Below are 18783 nucleotides of genomic sequence, written 5' to 3'. Positions count from 1 at the left end.
TGGTTGGACAAGGGTCAAGGGACATATACTACAACAGCCAACATATATATATATATATATACATATATATACAGAGTCAGTCAAGAAAAATAGAGGGAGCAAATCAGTGATGTTGGCTGTTGTAGTTGTGAATTATTCCACCAGAGGGCGATCATGATCGTATTTTCTTCCTGTACATCGACGCGAATCCTTTAATTCTCCTTTCAGTGAATCGAACCATTTGGTTCAGCAACCTAAAACACAAACCGGACTTCTAATTTTCTTCTAATTTTATTTTTATAAAATCTTACTTTATCTTCTAGTAAAAATATTTTACAGCCAAAAATTCATAAAACGTGCACTGCCGAACAACGCACAGTTTAATTGTTATTGCGCTGTGCTTTATTAAAAACATTGCGTTTATCTCGATTACTTACTGTATCGCTCTTAAACCACAACAGCCGAGTCGACTCTCAACTCTCACGTAAAAGATCTGACTCAAAGAGTCGATTCACTTGCAAACGACACCTTAGAATAAAAGAGATTGAAAAGATTTGATTTGCTATTTGTACACACCAACAGTATGGGCTGTGGACTGAAGCTCTCTGAGTCAGTGATTTAAAAAAATACTTTGCTAATTGAATGGTAAAAAGAAAAGTATAAATTTGTTACAATGTTAAAATTATAGATATATACTATAATATACTTCGAAACACTGTTTTCAGTTTTTGTTTTGTTTTTTGGGAATGGAAAAACACAAATTAAACAAATGATGCCCCATACCAGAAGTAATCCTTACTCAGTCTTGAAAATATTCACAGTACGTGTCATTAGTAACTCTTGAAAATAACCAATTATTGTTTATTATTATTATTATTATTATTATTATCATCATATATTATTATTAATCATGAACAATTAGGTGGTAAGTGAAAATGGGATGGTTATATTCAGTTTATACTTCACCCAGTCCCATGACTAATACATTTATAACAATGGCAGTCCCTATGCTCTGATTATATTCTAGTGTGACTATTAAACATATCCAAAATCATTATACAACACCGTTATGAATTCTGAAAGCAAACACACACAAAAAAAAATCTATGTCTTTCAACATTGTTTATAGTCACGCACAAAATGTTGCAATATTGGTGCCTTTTTTATTTTACACCTATCCCCATGGTTTGTCTTGTAGCACTCCAAGTGACACTTTGCATTTCGCACATGCATACAGTATGTTGTGCGTTTGTCACAGTGGTGGAACTGGTACACTGTGATGATTGGCCAGTGAAATGCTTTGTCATTTCTTGCCAGATCTTCACCTGCAGCCACCACTAGAGGTCTCCTTCCATGGCTCAGTAGATTTATGCCAAGTCTGTGCCACTATCAGCAGGACAGTGGTGCCTAACATAACATCTCTGCAAATGAAAAGCTTAGTTAACAGTGTTTTAACTGTTAAACAGTTTAACTGTTGAGAGACCATACAAAAATGTGTCATCACCAGGTCCTAGACCTGGTCACGACATCATGACACCTGTAGGTTTTTAAGGTCAGCACCTGTCATGTGATCACTAAGTCAGTTAAAGCATTTTGGTTGTGGGACTTGTTTAAAGCACATCATTCATTCTTCCATTTTTTGATGGAGAATTGCATTTCTCTTTCTTGTTTGTTGGCACTGTGCAATATTACTCTTACCAACACACTTCAGCATGTGCCCTATTGTCTCAATGCTTCTGTATTCTCCTTTTGTTATTTCATCAAAAAGTTTTGAAAGAGCTTGCAACTTTGAAGCACCTGATAGCTCTGCAAAACCAAACATGACGCTGGAATCATTACTGGAATCATTGTTCCTGTCATGATCTATTTGTTCATCATATGCATTCAACAGCCTGGGTGGCATCTGCAACAATGCATGCCTAACTGAGGTATCACATTTATTTAACATATACAGAACTTGTCTGAAAATTTACAAAAACTGACTGAAACTAAAGGAAAGAACACAGTTAGGTAAAGCAAAAGTGATGTGCATAAGCATGCATACGCTTTGTGTTATCGTGCTTTACTCATTCTATGACTACACTGACCAAAGTTGCATAAATGCAAATGCATATATTAATACCAGACAATTCTACTGTAGATATGATGTGTCCAAAAACCTTTATGTTCACATACTTTACTGACCTTTTATTTGTGACACAACCAGCCTTTTCCCATCGTGCAACCAGGAAATAAACAGCTCTGGTCATGTTTCACTTGAGCTAAAAATTTTGATACTGCACATATTTCAGATCCTTACTTTATTATTGGCTGACAATATAGTAATATATCAAGGAATAATCATATACTATTTATATACACAGCTGAGCAAGAGGACAAGGACACCAGAGTCTCTAGGTTGAGAAACAGACACCTCACAAGTACTCAGCTGACAGCTTCATTAAATGCTACCTGCAAAGCACCAGCTTTACTGTCAACAGTCACGAGGTGACTCCAGGATGCTGGCCTTCTAGGCTGAATTGCAATCTGAAACTGGCCAATAAAAGTGATTAAGATGAATTAAAGAACATGGCCATTGGCCAAAAGAAGATTAAATCGAATTCAATTTTTATTTGTCACATACACAGTCATACACAGTACGATATGCAGTGAAATGCTTAGACAACTGCTCGTGACCTAAAAATAAAAGAATATGAATGGGAAAAGGAAATAAATATGAAAATTAAAATAAAGGGTATATTTATCTATGAAAGAATAAAATAAAATATACAAATTAAAGTTAAAAATAAAATAACTGTACAGATAACACAGTACAGGATTAGATAGCAATGGTTATGTTGAGGCAAAGGTTTGAGGTGACTAAACTGTTAAACAGTCAGATTGCGTTCTATCTGTAATATACTGCTTCAGATCTAGATCTTGAGAAGTTGTAAAACTGATCATATGGGTCATAAAAAGTGCCTATGGAGGGAAGGAGCCCCAAGAAGCATGAAATTTCACCCCAACAAACTTGACAGCTAGAATAACAAAAGTATAAGTATGAAATTCTGTAATTATTGCAAAAGCTAATTTAAAAGGACAAAATTCTTATTTCAAACAAACATAATTTTGTACCGTGTCAATGTCTTGACTAAATTTTATGATCATTTACACTTGTTTAATCATCCATCTATTCATCCTATACATTCAGAGGAGGCATTTTAAGGATAAGCTAGATCATTTTTGTTGCTTGAAATAGCTTTAATATTCTACTACTACTACTACTACTACTACTAATAATAATAATAATAATAACAACAATGCCAATGTAGTCACATTTTTTTATATGCTCTCATAATCAGTATTAATTTAAGAATAAGTTTTAGAATAAGGCATACAACCTGCAAAAATAAAAAATATTCTGAAAGGATAGAAAAGCAGGCAAAAACAAGTGTTCATCTTCTGGTTGTCCTAAAAGTGAAATGGCGGAGAAAAGACATAAATATGACACTAAGGGTACTTTGGAGAAACTGCAATTGGAATTACACTGAACACAAATGTAGATCACTAAGAAGACATTTCAGTGACTTTAGGTAGACTATAAACATGAAAATAATAAATATTCTACACCACGCAGAGCTTCTGAATGTCCATAAAAAATAGAAGGATATGCAAATTGATAATATCTTCTAAATCACACTTGAGTGGTGGCCATAATTGAACAGTATGAGTCTAAAGTGATAAAAGGAAGGAAAGCATGTGTGGTGCATCATCCCATCACTGCAGAGTAAAGGAGCAATTGAAACGTTATACCCTCAGCTGACTCAGAAGATGACCTCTGGGATAAAATGACTAATATACAGACATCATATTCTACTTACTAGATTTCTTACTTGAGTACTATATATATATATATATATATATATATATATAGACATGATGTTTTTTTGATATAGCACTGTATCTGATTACAAATTGAAAGGCGTTAAATTATATAATACTAGGCAAAACAATTTGTGAAAAAAATCACAGTTAACTTTGCTAATTGCAAATACAACATATGAATCTCATACTTGATCGCTTATACAGGTACATGCATACACTGGATGGTGGCTTGGTTTCAGATCTTAAATCCACCCTTTCATGAAGGTGACAAATTCATGAAACTGTGTGTGTGATGTAAGTGATGGGGATTGCTTGGCCAAGAAATCTGCACCCGTCTGTCTCCTAGCAACAAGCAGATGGTGGTGCTGCACTATAAATAACTGTGTGTGTGTATGTGTATAAAACAAAGTAGCTTACAGGGGGACAAGGGCCGTCCATAAACATTACATAAGCAAATGTATTGAGTTTTGGTGGTAATGTGTAGATTTGTTTTATAATTAAGAATCTGTAGGTCATACCACCCATTGGACAGTGAAATTGTATAAACTGTATAGATAAGCTGAAGGCTACAGATGCACAGATCTACATGGATGCGGTCATACGCAAAAAAGAAATCTCATGACGAAATGATATGTTGAGAAGAAATATTATGGATAAAGAAATTGTGCACTGGAACAACACACCTTCGTTTTGGCATCTTGCCTTATTTCCATCATTGCAACACAGAAAAGAGTTGTTAGACTTTATGACCAGAAGAGGGAGAACGAAGATCTTATACACCCTCTCTTCTGGAACTTTAGATTTTCTCACCCGCCCTTCCTTGCTGTACTGTTAAGCATCTCTTCACACTCTCCATGTTGCAGTGTGAAATATGGCTCTTTAATGCTGAAGCATGTTTCTCTCTTTTAAAGCCTGTTCAAAGGTGGAAATGGTAGAAAGTAAAAATTCCTTAGGGAGAGATACAGAAAATGCCTGCACATTGTTTCCATGATTACAGAGCAATTTATTTCAACCCAGTTTGACAATCATTAGGTTGACTAGATTAGCCACGAAGGAGAAAAAGCTATTCCAAATCCACCCAGATGCAGCATTTTAACAGTTAGTCATAAATGTGCAGTTTGTGAAATGTACATAGCACTGCTGCCCTTTCTGTGATCTTATCAATTATATTGTGACTACATATTAAAGTTTTAATAAAAAGCATCTTTTGTCTTTATAATTTGTTTACTACATAACAAGACAAGTACAATTTAAAACTGCTGCTGAAGTAAATAAAGTTATTTTAGGAACAGTCAGGTTCAACAGTTTTCCATAATTGCTGGGATTTTCCCCCTGCACAAATCACCACATCATATTTATGCTAAAAGTTACTTTCCGGAATAAATTACCGGCATATACCATATAGCAAATAACTTGAGAAAATCCCCTTAACCAGCAGGCAAAGTTTACAGTCTTCCAGGGTTTCTTATGTACTGACATGACACTGACGTTTACTTCATCGAGCTCTTCACTGACCTCTGATCAGCCACTTGTCTTCTGCAACATGATCCGAGGAAGCCTTTTGTGATCTGATCCAGCTTCAGCACTGTTTTGTCCACTTCTGCTACTGAAGGCTTATTACTTAATAAGTTTATAAATAGTCAAAACTATGAGTTTCCCATCAATGATTAAACAAATAGATTGCATGTGGGCCCAGACAGTCAGACAATACTGTGTATAGATATTAAACAGTATTCAAACTTTAATTTCTTACACCCTTCATCTAAAGTGGAGTCTATTTTTTCATAGCAATCTGCAAGCAATATCCCATAATAAATAAGTATAATAAAGAAGTTTGCATTTAAAAATGTATTTTAAAAACAGCCATACAGTATATATGATGATGTAGCCATAAATCCACCATTTTAAAACCTTTGTTAATTACTACAGTATCTGCAAAACGTCTCAACTTCAGTCAGGTAAGATGAAGAGCATTTCTGTACTGTTAATATCCATTCTTTTTTTTAAATGTTCCATTGGGATGAGTCTCCATATGGGTTAGGCAATTAACATTTATGGTCCCAATTGGCAGTTCTTCTGCATAAGGAGAAGCTCGTCTTAACTGAGTTATTATGACTGAATTATGACCATTCAGAGACCCCGAAACCTGCTCAATTTCCTCTTGAGCAGGTTTCTAAAAATTTTCTCACAGAAAAGATGCAATAAAAACCTTAATGGAAAACTGCCGCAAACAAACAAACAAAAAAATCACAGCTTGATGCTGCCACCAGTATGTTTCAGTGTTGGTGATTAGCAGGTGATCTCCACTTCTATACCTTGGCATTCATGTCAGTGAGCCCAACCATATATGCTTGCTTTCCATGGTGTGCTGTTTGAATGCCATGATGTGATATAAGGAGTGACATTCATTCAGGCATACCCTAAAGGCCTAATGGTAAAGGGCTGGATGTCTTTCTCGTGCAATTTGCCCATTTCTAAAAAAACATCCTGGTAATTTTGGTTCTTTGTCACCATTTGGACCAAAGATATTCTCCATTTTTTCTAAATTTCTATGGATAGCCAAACAAGAGGGTGTTTCAATTTAGGAAGTGTCTGTGTTTTTTGGGACCTTGAAAGCTGTAGATTTTGGGAATCTTCCCCAAATCTGTGCCTTGACTCCAGTTTGCCACAGAGGTTTTTGGACCATTCCTATTAAGCTCTGGCATGTAACATCCACAAGCAGCTGTGCGCTTTTCCAGATCATGTCCAGGCAACTTTTTTCTACACAAACTTTATTTAAAAATATCTCAAGAATGACGAATTTAAACAAACTTATGCTTTTTCCATTAAGCAGTATTTTTTTGCAGATTGATAAGGCAAAAAAAAAAAAAGTCTATTCATGAATAATGCTATAAAATAAGTAAATGAGAAAAAGCAGTGGATCTGAATACTGAATGCTTTGAATCTTGGCGCAGCTTCACCATCAGATCACTACAGGGATACAGCAAGTCTTTCATAAATCAGGCGACCATTTTGTATTCTGGTCAGTTTGGTATATGTAACCCATGATACAGGATGTTTTAATAAGGACTGCTTCACTGTTGCATTTGTGCTCTCTGGCTACATTCACATTACCAGCCTGAGGTGACTCAAACCCTAATATGACACATATCAGATTTTGATCTGACATGTATCAGATCTGTCTGAATGCACAAATTAGATTTTTTTTTCATATTTAATCAAAGTCACCATAATATGTGGTCAGAGACTGAATACAGTATATAGGATAGGCGGTCAGGCTACTCAAATGAAAATGGTAAGATCAGAATGCATAGTGCATGATGTCATCATTTAGCACCGACAGCGTGGGGATTTCATAGCAGTTCTTCTTCTGGACCTCAACAAATATAGTCAACTAACTGCTTGCCACCCTGCATAATTAAAGCGCAAGTATAACTTGTTGGTAAAATTGCATCTGTTGTTTGAAATGAATAAGTGATTGCACAAACATTACGATTTTTAACCCAGATGGCACAACAAAGATGTCTCAACATGTTTATGCATGCTGTTTAGGGGACTGGTGCGTCAAATAAAAAGTCACTGTGAACCGTCATGAAAAAATCTGAATTGAGCGATGTGGCTTGTAATGTGAACGCAACCTCTGTCACATAAAAAATGTGAACGAACATTGTAATGCTAAGTTGAACACGGACTTCTTCCACATTGTTAAGTGTAATGCACATGGTACAAGCAACCATTCATGAGCAATAAGGAGAGATAGACAATAATCAAAACCTGACAGCTAGAGGTTTGTAGTCATGAAAACTGTGGCTTTTAATGTAAACACTACATTCGATTGGTTTTCCAGCACGAACATCCCACATGAAAGAACAACCATTCACTAAAGTAGAGGGAGAAATAAGCAGCACAGAAAGCATTCACTGGAAGAGGGTAAAAAGAAAGATGAAAGGAAAACTGGGAGAAGGGGCAGGTGGAGAAAAGAATATCCCAAAGCATAACTGGTATATGTTATTATACACAGGGTTTGAGTGTTGTTTTTTTCATCATCTTTTTCCATTAGTCAAACTAAGGCGGCAGGTAGAGAGAGGTGATATACATCATTCCAAATCTACGTGTGTCAAGTGAGAGCTGTGCTTTTCTATGCAGACCTGGAAAGAGTTTTTTTCTCTTTTTTTTTTTTTTTAAATCCCCCCAAAAAGAAATAATGCATAAGGAAGAGAAAGCGCATGAAGTCTGTACAGCCTAGTGCATCCACCCCTTTGGGCCTGCACACCACAAAGTGGTTCTTCAAAAAAATATATATATAAAAAAAAAAGTAATAAATAAAAAGATACATATACTGTTTTCTTTTTCTGGCTAAGTACTGCAATGCAGGACAAACAGGCAGAAGGGAATTGGTACAGTTCAACATCAACGTTGGTCAGTAAGGGTGCTTCAAGAGTGAATTGCAAGAACTCTTGAAAATCGTTTTCTCTTTTAAAAAAAAGGGGGGGGGGTGAAAAAGAGGAAAAATGTCTTGTAGCTACAAAGCACAAGTAATATATTTTTGATATTACAGAATTGTCATATTTTATTTCATCTTCATTTTCACTGTTTATTACTGTCAATTATTATTTTGGACTTAGTCTACATGAAAAGAATCTAGAATGACAGGATCCACTGCCTTCTATAAAGACACGCAGCCCAACGTCCATCATCCATTCGGCACCATATTGTCGGTTATGAGGGTATTTGTCCCAAACCCCCCCTCCCCCCCTAATCCCAGCTTACACAATGCTCTCACGTTGTTGCTGTTGTTTCATTTTTTTCTTCTTTTTTTCATTTTTATCAACTTTTTGCTATTTTTTGTCTTTTATAGATTTTTGTTATCATTTATTTCTTTGATTTTATCTAAGTGAAGCAGGTAGCTGTTTCTTTATACAAAGGTCAAAGGGTCATGCTATTTGTGTCGGGACCTGTCAGAGGGGACTGACTCCGTTACCCAGCCTGGAGACAAACTAAAACTGGAATTCTAGGAAAAGAGAGTAAGGAGGGAAGGCGGATAATCAATAAATAAATTAATAAATTAATAAAACAATAAAAAAGTAGAAGTTCCTTATATGAAAGTGTTAATATGTTTGTCATTATAATTTACTAGTGTTGCTAGTTTCCCAGACCTATCGTTCTCACAAGGTTGGCACTGATATGACATTTTTAAAAACCAGGAACTAGACAAGAGGCTCAAAGCCACACTTGCCATGGCCCCACACATCAACAAAAAAATTCAGCTGGCACATGCCAGTAACATAACACAGAGTGAACAATATTCAACAAAATGAGAAAGGAAGCATGTAGGGTGCAGTCCTGGGGTTCACCTTTTCTGTAATATTGACCAGCTAACAGAACAAATTTTGCCATTAAAACCCGATCTAATTAAAACCCAACGTACAGGATCACGCTACAACTGCAGTTTGGCTTTGACTGACTTTTATACCTGGTGCTCATGACTTACTGTCCAAGCCACTGATACAGATTTTTTTTAATGTTTTCCCCGTTACATCATCATTAGCATACATAATAATTACATCATTAGCATAACATTGTATACTCAGGCAAAATGCGTATCATTCAGCCCTCTGATTGATACACACATAATAAATATACAGACAATAAACAAAAAATAAAAATATAGTAAAAGAAAAATATTTTTGAGAACAAAAGGGTTTAGTTCAAACCAAAAAAAGACACAGTGGAAAATAAGGGGAAAAAACAAAACATTAAACAGCAAAGAAGAAAACAAAAAAGAAGGTCCCAACTTTGTTCTAAAACCATAAAGGCTGGGTTTCTATAAGAAATCAGTTCTGTTGGCAGCTCTTTGACAAACTAAAAATTTTTATGTATAGTATTTATATATATATATATATGCCTATTTTAAAATTATCATCATTATTATTTACCAACTTGCATTTTTTGATAATAATCGTTTCCAAAGGAATTGGCTCGAGAAAGTGAGAGTGGCCTCAGTACAAGCCGCAGCCTCGCAGGTTGTTGGCGATGATGATATCAGTGACTGCATCGAACACCACCTGGATGTTCCCTGTGTCCGTGGCACAGGTCATGTGACAGTAGATCTCTTTATTAGGCGAGCGGTTCTTGCTCTCAAACTGTGCTTGGATGTAAGCAGCTGCGTCATCGTAAGTGTTAGGGCCTGCGGAGGAACCAGTGAGGAATGTGGGAGAAAAAAGACAGTGAAGTAGTCAGAGAACAAGAAAAAGAAAAGAAGGGCGAGAGAAACAGGAACAGAATTTTATTTTACCTAAATTAAAATAATATTGTGGCCTGCACATGTCATTAAAGTGCCTGTTGAGTAAAAGAAGAATATGAGTAAACTCATATGGTAAACACTGAAGTTCTTCCAGAAATTGACTTAGGCTAGTCCCTGGATGCCTTCAGGATCTTCAAAAGCTTTCTTCATAGAGAACTTTCGGTGCTTTCACTTTAACTTACCAGTGACAAGTACATTTATAAACTCTACCTCTCCTTTAAATGCAATTATTTCTTGCCTTAAAACATTTTCATATCTGAACACTATTCTGCAATAAGAGAAGAACTCTGCATAATTAAGCAATATCATGCTCAAGGTAATGCCGTTGTGATGAATATCAGCACAGCTTTTCGATTTCAATTTTATTTCAATTCTATTTTATTACTTGTACATAACTTTACAGCTAAAAGTTTTCTATGTATTCTATATTTGTATAATTTTTACCATATTATTATTTTATATTTTATATTCTTTATTTTAATCTTAAAATAAAATATTAAATAAATTTTATTTTTAGTATTATATTCATAATTTATATTCCTTATTTAAATACTCTAAGTAATTTATCTCAAGTATTTAAATACATGCATTTTACTGCATATTATACTATGTATGTGACAAACTAAATTTAAATTTGGCTGTGATGTAGTCGTAGGTACAAGGCCACAGCCCCTGTACAAATGATGTCACAACTGTACTGAAATTCAGTACAATAATTTGACTGCAAATGTGATGTTGCTTTTATACAACAGTTACACAAACACCATTTATTAACAACAGATGATTTGTGATTTGTGAGTTCTTTTGCTATAACAACACATATGCTTCCATGACTGGCAGAACTAACTAACAACGTTTGGCTGAGCTATCACCTGAAGGTTAGTGTAATTAATACGGGTGAAAGTTGTAAATTCTTACCAGTACTATGTAGTCAAAAGGAGAAAAATAAACTTTGGAGGTCGTAGACATTCCTGAGAAGTGCACATTATTATTTTATGTTTCCACTTAAGAATATTAGCTAACTTCCAGGAAAACTAGTGAACAAAGTGTAAAATGCACACACCAAGTACTGCCCTTGATCAGGGTTTGAGTGGGATTTGGTATTTAGACTTGTGTTAGAAGCTAGCCATATCACATTAGCCATAAACAGAACCAAATGGTGGTTAAGAGGCAATTCAAACAACTTCAAAGCTGCTAAGCAGACAAAGGTTTAAAATGACAACATTATCATATGTGTTTTCCAGTGCTTCCATGACTAGTTCTAAATGTGGGTTTTGGCTGGCAGCTGCTCTCCCCTTTCCTGCACTGTGGACTGTACACTTTCACCCATGCTGGTGACTGGCAGTTAGCGTTATTAATGATTGTTCCAACACATTCGATATGGCGTGAAACATGTCTTGTATTCTCCAATGATGGACACACAAAATTTTTTTGCTCCACATTCACGGAAGACCAAAATGAAACTAATGAGCTTATCTGGCATTGGAGCCCATCCTTCAGCAGAAATGAGGAGCACACATAAAACATGACACACCTTGCGCTATGTTATGTTTGAAGAACTTTCTCCCCTCCTCAATGAAAGAAGGAAAGAGGACCAGTTCGGGGGTCAGGAGAAATAAGTAAAGAGTTGGCTGGAAATGACATGCTGCGAGAGCCATGGTGTGTGCCCTTTCAAACCATAACGTTGAGAACTGTTCTTTGCTGCTAAGCAGCTTGCAGAGAGCGATCTGCTAACGGACTGTGTTCGCTGCACTGGTGCTTCAACCTTCAGTTAGGACCAGTTTCTGAGATTCAGCCACGGTAAAGATATCGGCTGCCACCTCAACTTCAAGGCCTTCACAGTTCTGGTCGGCCGTCACAGCTGCAGAAATCGGACTGCTACATCTGCTTCTACACTACAGGATCCGAGACGTGATGCGTCCGAAGATGACTGGCTGCAACTACCGGACTGTGACAGCTATGTTTGCTCATTCGCTTCCAACTCTGGCCTGTTGCTGCTACCAAATCAACTATGACTGGCATTCTGGGCTGCTGCTGATGAGCTTGTGAGTGTCACCTCCATTACATGCCCATCTCGCTTACTTGCCAGGGCTTTGCTCTCAATGACTTCAGCTCTGGCCAGCCGGTGCAGACGCAGAATTCTGATAGTCATGTCCGCTTCCTCCCTACGGATTCCAGACATGCTGCAGATGATGGGCTATTTTACCTTAAATACTGGCCTCCCGCCCTGCTATCGGACTGTGATGGCTACGTTGGCTCTTTAGCTTTGAACTCTAAACTGCCAACGCTACCATAGAACTGTGCCCAAATTTCTGCCTTTCAACATGGACATAATGCTGGTAAGCTTGCAGCCTCCATTTTATGCCCACTTCGCCAGCTTGCGCGGCCACAGGATTGCAATAGCCACATCAGCTTCTTTGCTTTAGATTCCGAAAATGCCACTGCCAAGGATTATTCCTTATCAGGCTGCGTCTCACTTCCAACTTTGGCCTGCAAACAAAAGGTGATCGGCCCCTCAAGCAATCAATTTAGACACACTGCTGACAAGCTAACAATTGCCTCCACCGCTACATGCCCTCCTTCCCAACCTGCCATTGCCACAGCCGAACAGCTTCATGCAATCTTACCTGCTCGACACTGCTTCTGACTAATACTTGCACACTTTGACGTTCACTCCAGCATTTCTTACTTACCCATTCCCTTGCAAAATTTTCCTTTATCTAATATATATATATATATATATTTTTTTTTTTTTAAGGTAAATGTCCCAGTGCTCTGTATCACCACTCATTAAATGCCACTCTTGCATCCCATACTTACAGTACTTAGTATCTGTTAGTCTTGTAACTCATATAAAAGCCTTTTTCTTTTGCATGAGAGATAAGACTGGTGCTGGAGTTGCAAATCTAAATCCCTGAAATCTAAAAAAATGTTCCAGCCTGATATTTCCTATCCATCACAGCTACACTAGCCAATCATGGACATCTGTGTCTTCAGGTTTGTGGATAAAGGTGGATTGGGCTTTTGTCTGAAAGTGTTTAGCTGCCCTGAATCACTGCCTAAGAAATTAGTTCAAAAAGATGTACTTGGTTGGTTCCATATCTTTTAGAGGAAGGATGAGTTAGCCATTAACCTCTCCAGCTGATGCAGGTAGTGATTTAATATTGGATTTTTAGGCACTAATTGTCCAACTGGTCCTTTCAAGGTTAAAGTTTCGGAAGCATCACCACCTTTATAACCTGCAGATTAATATGGCTATATAGAAACAAACCAAGGAGAAAAGCAAGCCAAGCTAAATTCTAATCTCTAATGAAGACATATTTAATATTATCCATTATCTAATCCCAGACAACTTCATTAAAAGACTACTTAGCTAAGTTTTCCAGTCAGCTTTGGTGGATGTTACACCAACTGATCAGCAAATACCCTAACAAAACAATAATAATCTGTGCATCTGTGAGCTTTCTTACCCGTGTATTCTGGGAAACAGATACTCAAGGGCGATTTCTTGATTTTTTCAGCAAACAGGTCTTTCTTGTTGAGGAAGAGAATGATGGAAGTGTCAATGAAGAATTTGTTGTTGCAGATGGAGTCAAACAGCATAAGAGACTCGTGCATGCGATTCTGCAGGGAAAGAACGAAATAAAGAGAGAAAGAATGCAGAAAAGGTTAGCGAGAGGAAAATAGGAAAAGGAAAGGTGATTAAGGCCAAGGTAGGTGAGCTTTGGCCCACAATGGTAGCAAGTAGAACAAGAAAAGCTGAGGTCATATTTTCCAGTCATATTCTTCAAATATTGTTTTAATTGGGAGTATTTGAGTGTGAAAGTATAAGGGTGTGACCTGGATGTGGATGTGTGGTTGTAATATAAGCCAAACAGACACAATGCAAAGAATGGCACACAGTTTAATTCAAGTAGCACTTTATTCATTTCATATAAATACATACACACAAATACACATCCATTGTTGAATAAATAATCCGGAGCAGTGAATGATACAACTACAGCAGATAGACATGAAACTGACAGACACAGTGATCCTGTGAACAGATATCAAGGAATACAGAGAGTCTGCATTTAGGTCTTTGCAATAAACCTGTGAACAGATGGCACTATAATACAACACATGGCACTTGGCACTTGTACCTATAATAAAATCACTTCTCCATACCAGATTCTTCCCATCATGGACGGCATTATTTAAAATCGCCATCCCACTGCAATGCAAGTGTCCTGTTTTGGACCTATTTATGAAATAGTGCAAGTGTCCTATTTTGGAACTATTGATATGTTGGCTTAAATCCAATAATGGTAGTGTTAATGTAACTTGGAGTAAATTAATCAAGAAAAATGACTGTTTTATGAAAGATATTTAAACATCCTATGCAAGCATTAAGACAGGACACGTACTTTCTTTTGCAGTTCCCTTTCAATATTCTGCACCAGCATTTTTCATTGGCTATAAAACTTATTCCAGCAGGTAACATGATGTCAAATGGATTATTTCTAACCAAGCATACATCAGAGCCCATGCTGACAGCAGTCCGGCCACAGTACCAGCTGTTGTAGCCCATATAAAACCACAGGAACAATCAGCCGTTAGTCACTCAATGTGTACTGATTGAATTACCCACAAATCTCTTTACATGCCCAAAAAACTTCCTTTCCCATAAGTCTCTGCACCAGTAGAACAATTTCTTTTTCACTATGGCTGCACAAGCCGATCATTTACCTGATCAGCAGCACAAAGCTTATGGACCATTACTCTGGTGGAAAGGCTAGGTTTAAGGCCATACTCATAAAGCATTTTTGGAAGAGCAACAGAAAAAAAAGAAAACAGATAGCTGAGAAGGTCTGTGTCAATTTGAAAAAGTGTTCACATTTGGATGGATAAGAGGGTGTGTTGCAGTATTTCTGTTGGCAACAAAATACATAGTAACCTTCCAGCTGAGATGCTAAGAGCTTAGATTCAGATTTCAGTGCTGATCTGTCACTAAGCCAGTGTTTATACACACACACTTAAACAGCAGGAGAAGCTTGCATCATGCCAGTAGAATGTCATACCATGAAACTTCATCTAAAGACTCTTCCCTTCATCAGTGGAAAAAGTGCTGTCTCTAGGTCATAGCATTGTCAGGTAATTATAATAATAATAATAATAATAATAATAATACTTGCACCAAATGTAATTTATGAGTATCACTGCAGTGCAACTACCCTGATGTGCTGCCGTTTTGGTTTCAGAATTTTCAGCATATGGAACAAATGGCTACTAAAGATTTACTAAATGCTACAGTTAAGTTCCATAAGGTGACCCAGTGATGATACTCCCAGTGGTGCTGTACAATAAAGGAGTAAAGGGAAAATTAGGACACGAAACATTTATGGCAAATATAGCTCTTGGGCCATCCATTAGTGAAACAGCTACCTAGCTTGACATACATTCATGCAGATAATAGGTACAGAAGTCTCTGTATGTGCTGAGTGTCTTTTGATCCAGTATTCCACTTTCTTAAACAGTCCTAATTAAGTGAATGTCAAAAAGAGTAGTGCAATCTGTCTGTAGCTACAACAGCACTTCTCTTTCTAATTATATTGTGATTCTCAGTGACACCCTCCTTTAACTACAAATGACCATGTGCTGTTCCTGGTAGCCAGTCTGAGCAATGTTAAAAATACTTGCTGATTCTCAGTGAAGCTGTATTTCTCTTGGACATGTGGGAAAGGATATCAGATTTGTGGGAAGGAAGAGAGAAAAAAAAAGAGTTTGATTGGAGGTTATCAGGAAGCTAAATTACAGAGCGGGGCCAAAAAAAACAGCTAACAACTTGAGGCGTACTAGCTGAGCCATTCCGACACTATGATTAAACTGTACACAGACGGCCAATGCACATTGACTGCTCTGGATGCGTAAGCTGAAAGCACAACAATGAAAAGCCAGACAGTTCATTCAAAAAAGATGACAGAAGTGGTTTGATCATTCCTAATTAATTAATCTTAAGTGTCTGAAATATCTCTGATCTGCTGAATAAATCAAATTAACATTACAGTTTGACTATATACTACATGAACAATTTAAGGTAATGTAAAACTGTTTTTTTTTTAAATACAGTACATACCCATTGTACCTTCATTACCACAATCGAAATAAGACCTTGTACTTTTAGCGTTTCTTGTTTCATAAGAATAATACATACAAACCAGCAACGAGGTTAAAGACTGGTACAGTGTACAATCTGACTGCATACTCTGAGATTGTAACTCTAAAAGCAGATAGGGTGCTATTTCTGCAGTGAAGCTGCTTAAGGCCTCATTTCTTGTGAGGAACTTTTAATGGCATTTAGTTAATGAGTTTTCTTAAATTTCAAGTCTTGATAATATATAAAATTCTTATCTATGGCACTGTAAATATGAGATGGTCTCATAAGAATGGAATATACACATGGTACAGCAATAATGCCCATTTAAGGCACCCAATGCTATAACATGCTTTGTGTTTTTAAGGGTTGAAGAAAAATACTTCAAGACAGCAAATGATTTTACCACAATTGACTTCATTAATTTGGCCTTTAAATAATAATGAATATAATTTAAAGATTGGAATTCTTATGGGGACAGAGTGGGTTACATTTACTGAATAACGGTAGCTGGATATTTAAATTAATTCAACTGCTATATCTTCCCTGTACCAGCTCGTTTAAACAATTAATAAACACAATTTAATGTGAGAATGTGATGTGATAATTCACTTCCACCTGTGTTTACAGCAATAGCTGGGATTTTAAATCCTCTTGTTCATGCCTGAAGAGGAAGCTCTTTGGTCAGCTTTCATTCTGTAGTCCACCAATGGAGAGCTAGACAAAGAGAGCAATACAAGGGTGTATATAACAGATCTTGGCTCAATAAAGACCACAGAAACGCAAATTGTTTGCGATGATGACATCAGTGACAGCATCAAAGACGAACTGGATGTTGTTGGTGTCGGTGGCGCAGGTGGTGTGGGCGTACACCTCCTTATTGAAGGACTTATTCTTGCTTTCGTACAGTGACTGGATGTAAGCCACTGCCTCCAGGAACGTGTCTGGTCCTGAAGAGCAACATAAAGCAGAAAGGAAGAGTGGAACAGCACAGAATGAAGTGATGGAGAAGAGTGGAAGTGGTAGAAGGATCGTAGGAGGTTTCCAAATACAATAGTGGACAGCAGAGGAGGAGAAGTTTGGACAAATTAAATACGAAATTGGAGCATAAAAGCAGTGCAGGGGAAACAAAAGAATGTAATAAAATTACAGTCTGTTAAATTCAGTTCCCACAGTGTTCATGTAATAGACTGAAGGCCTGACATTGTTGGCTGTCTGATGAAATATAGTAGTACACTAATGCTGTGGCGAGATAAGTGAGTAGGAGCTTGTGTACGGTGTAAATGGATAAGCAGAACGGGCACTGGACTCGGCTGCATAAACTGAGCTGAAAAAATGAAGATTACAGCTAAAAGTTAACTGCATCCAGCGGAACAAAAAAATGCTAAAATTTTAGTCATAGTTATTTGCCACCACTGTCTCTCTCTCTGTTTTTTTTATTTCATTTTTTAAATTCTACTTCTCTTATACCAATTGACTCCTATGTTCTTTTCCTTCTCTAGAAATCTTGTTTGCACTTGACTGAAAACAGCACGTTGTCAGGGTGGCAATTTTACCTGTGTACTCAGGGAAGCAGATAGTTAAGGGTGATTTCTTTATTTTCTCCTCAAATATGTCCTTCTTGTTAAGGAAAAGAATGATGGAGGTGTTTGTAAACCATTTGTTGTTGCAGATGCTGTCAAACAGCTTCAAAGACTCGTGCATGCGATTCTGTGGAATAAAAAAACAAGGCGTCAGACTGTCTGCTCAGAGTCATGCATTCATACACACACACTCACGAAAAAAATCACATGAGATTATTATTAATAGAAACCATCAAAAATGGTATTATTTGTACACTCTTCGCAAGCAGTATAAGCAGAGAAAGAAAAGGAAGGAAATCAGAGAAATTAGGACCTGTTACAGTTTGCATGTGAATTAATTAAGGAGAAAGCCCCATCCCCAGGAAAAGTGATGCGTTATAATGTTAGCATAATGAAGACAGAGTGGGAGCATTTACAGTAATTATTTCTCCAGCATGTGTGTCTATGTTAAGTATATGTTCCTAAATTGTACAATTATTAGATACTGTAAATGATTGCTAGAAAATGGCCAAAATTTCAGCAGCATGGGGAAATTAGTGAGGACATAACTTATATCCAGCTAACATTTGATTTAAAGCAGCAGCAGTAATCAATCATCTATGGATAAAACATTAATCATTTCCTTTTTCCATTTTAACAGAATTCCCCAACACAAACAGGATATGCACACAAGGCAAAAAAAAAAAAAAGTGCTGCTTTCAGTCTTTACATTGCTCTTTGCCAGTGGCAGTTGGGGGTGGGGAGAATGGGGGTGGGGTTCATACCTGCACTTATGTTCTTGTGGATGGGCCATCTGAAGAGCCAGTTTTGCTTTTTAGCGTTTGACGATTGGTTAGATAGCAGAGCCGCGGTGAGAGACGGCAGAAGAGGAGCTGGGATGGTCGGAGGAAGACACGCACACGCAGAGGAGGTGGCAC

At 37.1% G+C, this 18783-nt stretch overlaps 1 protein-coding gene across 3 annotated transcripts in view; it reads right to left on the bottom strand.

Moving 5' to 3' along the window:
* Positions 1-7631: 7631 nt before the first annotated feature.
* The window catches only part of gnao1a (guanine nucleotide binding protein (G protein), alpha activating activity polypeptide O, a), an 81454-nt gene continuing 70302 nt past the window's right edge, over positions 7632-18783 (bottom strand). The window contains exons 7-8 of one of the 3 annotated variants that reach the window (XM_053499709.1): positions 17840-17993; positions 7632-10030 (exon numbers count right to left, since the gene is read on the bottom strand). In XM_053499709.1, coding sequence (XP_053355684.1) covers positions 9843-10030; positions 17840-17993 — 342 coding nt within the window. In that variant the 3' untranslated portion in view covers positions 7632-9842. Of the gene's footprint in view, positions 10031-13617; positions 13772-14031; positions 17234-17839; positions 17994-18783 lie in introns of those variants that run through there. The other 2 variants (XM_053499708.1, XM_053499707.1) reach the window with 2 other exon arrangements.

The sequence above is a fragment of the Clarias gariepinus genome, chromosome 7, assembly GCF_024256425.1.
Source record: "Clarias gariepinus isolate MV-2021 ecotype Netherlands chromosome 7, CGAR_prim_01v2, whole genome shotgun sequence".
In the NCBI taxonomy this organism is placed as follows: Eukaryota; Metazoa; Chordata; class Actinopteri; order Siluriformes; family Clariidae; genus Clarias; species Clarias gariepinus.
Note: the sequence above shows the minus strand (reverse complement) of the source record. Positions and strands in the feature narration are given on the sequence as shown.